We start from the raw sequence: 4,236 nt of genomic DNA, 5'->3' as shown, positions 1-4,236 counted from the left end.
AAGCCAGCATGAAATTTTGGGAGAGGAAGCATTGACTTCGAATACACCAGCTCAAAAGGCAGAACTTGTTGCATTAAATGTGCTCTGGAATTGGGAAACGGTAAAATGGCCATTTTTTTTCTTGACAGCAAATAAGCTCTTGGTGTTGTACATGCCCATGGAGCTTTGTGGCGGGAAAAAGGTTTGATTACAGCAAGAGGTAAACAGATTAAATATGGAGAAGAAATATTGCATAATTTAGATTCCATATGAAAGCTAAGAGTGATTTACTAGTAGGATGCAGGCAGATGGGTTTTTGGACTTGAGGGAAGTGAAACCTTCTGGAAGAAGGATCTCCAAAATCAAATCTGAGAGAAGCCAGAGGTTGATTAGTAGGCTATATTCAGATCAACACACTCCCCATTGCTGCAGACCTGAAAGTCAAAGCAAGAGATTATCAATGGAGTAAGACAGCACCTTTTGAACTAACTAAAACTTTTTTCAGTTCTATATTGTATAAAAATCAAGGGAAAGTTACTCCTGATCCATTAAGGGAAGCTTTGGGATTGCTTCATTGTTAGGTCACAACCAGCTCTGCCCTGATTCTCTCATTTCTCTCTTCCACCTTCCCTATGGAGATGCCTACAAGTTCAGAGAAAGGACTGTCTCTTGACAGTCCATCCAGAAGATGCTGCGAGAGAGAAGCACAAGGCTCTGAGAAGACCAGGCACTTTGTTCTTGGAAGAAAGAAACAGCCCTGGACATTCACCTCATTTGTGGTGGCTATTGTTTGAAGGAAAAGCAAAATAACAACAACCAAAAAGGCTAGATCAGTGGTTCTCAACCTGTGGGTCGGGACCCCATTTGGGGTCGATTGACTATTTTACGGGGGTCGCCAAGCAAGGCTGTCCGCCATTTTTTTTGTCCGTCATTTTTTTTGTCCGCCATTTTTTCCCCTTTTCCGGTGGGTGCCTTACCTCCCTTGGGCTGGGCCAGCTGGTGGTCGGCCTGCTCCGTCTCTGCCGCTTGCCAGCTACGCCTCGGCCGGCACAGGGGGCAGAAGCATGCATGCGCGGCGCTCCCGGGCAGGGAAAGTCCTCGACTTACGACCGGTTGGGTAGTCCTCGACTTACAACCGGTTTAGTCCTCGACTTACGACCGGTTTAGTCCTCGACTTAGGACCGGTTGGGGTCGCGGCATTAAAAAGGTTGAGAACCACTGGGCTAGATGGACACTTTTTCTTCTACTTAGATTCACTATAGTGTGGAAAATCTAGACCAGCTTTTAGTACTGATCAATTGCAAAATTATTTTAGTGATCACCCCTTGGAATCATACTTTAGAGCCAACAGATTAGAGGTAATCTTTTACTAACCTTTCCATCTGCACATTTTGTTCCATAATCAACCATCCCAATATTTTCATCTCTGAATGTATAGTAGAAACGGCAACGAATCTTGTATCCAAGTGAATTATCTAAGCAGTATAACCTGCCACATTTTACATCTCTGAAAAGGAAGCAGTCAGTTCATACTAATTAATAAGAATGAGGTTTGTTCCTTTGCTTATTTGCAAATATTCATTCATTTATTTCCCATGTCCCCCATCTCACTAATAGAATGACTTTTGGGTGACTTACGATATAATAAAAAGTTAGAAAACGCCACAAACAATTAAAATTAGAAAAAAAGGTAAAAATTAAGAAACATGATGGGCAGCCTGGGGATGAGTGTCTTCACTATTCCATCAGCCATCCCTAATGTAGCAGGCCCATGTTGGGGCCCCCCGCCAAGCAGCAGAGCCATGTTTGAAGTTGTTCCTGGGGGCCTGAACTCTGGGGGCCCCATTCTGCGTCCCACGTTAGGAAAGTCTTTAATGTCTAACTTGGTTTCCTCTTTTATCCATCACAGATATTAATATTTGGTTTCTTTGGCTATGCTTCCTACGCTGCTTCTTTAAACCAGTGGTTCTCAACCTGTGGGTCGGGACCCCATTTGGGGTCGATCGACCATTTCACGGGGGTCGCCAAGGAAGGCTGTCCGCCATTTTTTTTGTCCGCCATTTTTTTTGTCCGCTATTTTTTTCCCCTTTTCCGGCGGGTGCCTTACCTCCCTTGAGCTGGGCCAGCTGGTGGTTGGCCTGCTCAGTCTCTGCCGCTTGCCAGTGGCACAGGGGGCAGAACCACGCATGCGTGGCGCTCCCGGGCAGGGAAAGTCCTCGACTTACGACCGGTTGGGTAGTCCTCGACTTACGACCGGTTTAGTTCTCGACTTACGACCGGTTTAGTCCTCGACTTATGATCGGTTGGGGTCGCAGCATTAAAAAGGTTGAGAACCACTGCTTTAAACTCTGGCATTTTGGAGGAAGCTACTGAATGCTGGCTATTCAATTGTTGAGAACATTTCTACCTTTTTAAATCCGACACATTTTAACTACACATGGTAAAGAGACACACAAATGATCAAAAACCCCTTTTTTGTAACTCCCTTGCCATTTCATTTTTGTAAGTTCTCAGTATATTTAATTTAACAATTAATTGCAACCATTTAAAAATAACTTGATTGGAAAGGCATTAAAAGTTTTCCTCAATCCTTACCTTAACCTGTCAGCCATAATACATGAGAAACCACCACAAGTACAGGCTTTTCCATCATGATGAATGCCCAGATTATGACCCATCTCATGGGCCATTATAACTGCAACCACAAGATTTCTTGAGCTATAATCCTGAAGGAAAGAGAATACTTTGTTTATTGTTAGTCTGCCAGGAAACTGAAAGTGAATCCAATTATTATTAGCACTAAGTGGCTAAAACTGGTGACTAAGTGACCAATTTTAAGTTGAGGATACTATCTCAGGATTCCTCTAGCTTTTTTGAATATATGTGTGCACACCAAGACTCCAGAACATATACAAATACATCTAGAAGGAAACTTTAAAGCCCAGAAGCTACAGCACAGGAGAAGATCAAAACTTATGCATCCATTTGCTGTCTGCATTTATTCAGTTACTAAAACTTACAGGCAACTTCAGTCCAAAAACTACTCAGTGTCTTTTGCTACAAGCTAGCATTTTCTGAATATTGAAGGTAGCCATCCTGTACAGACTTAAGAATGAGTTGGTCTTTCTGAGTAAAATGACCTTCTTGAGCAAGCAGACTTACGAATACCTCCTAATACCAGGATCTGCTTATTAAGAAACAAAACTTTATGAGCTTTCTTGTGTAAGTTTTGTTTATTGCCATGTCTCTCCATTCTTTCTATGTGAACAAAAAACTAAGTTAACTGTTTCTCAATAAATGCATAGCATCACCTTAACTAATATGGTTTTCTTGCAGGATCTTAAAATCCAGGAGTTTTTTCCTTTTAATAATAATAATAATAATAATAATAATAATAATAATAATAATAATAATAATAACGATGACGACGACGACGATGATGATGATGATGTTGGAAGGGACCTTGGAGGTTATCTAGTCCAAACCCCTGCTCAGGCAGGAAACCCTATACTTTTAAGTAGATTTAGTATTCTTTCATTTTCTCAATGTACTAGAATTCAGTCACATGCAATCTAGATACTAAATTTCTTGGCATGAAAGTAGGGTGATTCATGTTTGTCATTAGGATTGCTAAGAATATTGTTCAGAAGCATTATTTGGAAGTATTGTAACATGATTTGACCTGCTCATTTAGCATTTAGAGCATGGTTTGACTCCTCTGGATCCAGAAACATTATAATATATTGTCGTCTTTGACATATAGCTCATTGCATAAAAAAAGAATGCTTTGTGCCAAAATGCCATAAGTTGAGGCAGGACCTGGAGATGTCAAATCATAAATAAATATGGATGAAAATGGCGTGGATCAAAAATAAGAATATACTTCATTTGTAAAGAAGTTTTGCCTGTATATAAGTTTTCATCTGAGTACAAATAGATAACAGGTATCCTTTCTACTAACCTGAACAACTCCTGTAGAACGCTTCGGGTCACACATGCCGGCCATGTGAGCCAATCCTAAAATGTCTCCATTGAAGTGAATGGCCCTATAAGAAAGAAGGGGAGGGGGATAAAATTGATAGAAGATAGAAGCATGTTATGTAGTCTTAGGGCAGACATAACTATGGCTTTCTGCAAACCCCTCGACCCGTCCTCAGTTACTACCAGTTTTCAGAATGTTAGAATTCATTTTAGGCTCTAGTCTCAGAAGATGTTTAACTAAGCAGGTCTGTTAAAAATATTCAGGATGCATTTTCA

General features: G+C 40.9%; 1 protein-coding gene across 1 annotated transcript; it reads right to left on the bottom strand.

Annotated features, from left to right (window-relative positions):
- Positions 1–14: 14 nt before the first annotated feature.
- On the bottom strand, positions 15–4,025 carry LOC107300894 (zinc metalloproteinase/disintegrin-like HR1a; the record flags this gene model as incomplete). Its single annotated transcript, XM_015830178.1, has 4 exons — positions 15–413; positions 1,354–1,486; positions 2,575–2,786; positions 3,941–4,025. Coding segments are annotated over 4 exons (475 nt in total), but the record flags the coding sequence as incomplete, so codon positions are not given.
- Between the last annotated feature and the right edge of the window lie 211 nt (positions 4,026–4,236).

The sequence above is a fragment of the Protobothrops mucrosquamatus genome, unplaced genomic scaffold, assembly GCF_001527695.2.
Source record: "Protobothrops mucrosquamatus isolate PMUCROS unplaced genomic scaffold, P.Mucros_1.0 scaffold9020, whole genome shotgun sequence".
Lineage (NCBI taxonomy): Eukaryota > Metazoa > Chordata > Lepidosauria > Squamata > Viperidae > Protobothrops > Protobothrops mucrosquamatus.
This window is presented reverse-complemented; position numbering and strand designations above follow the sequence as displayed.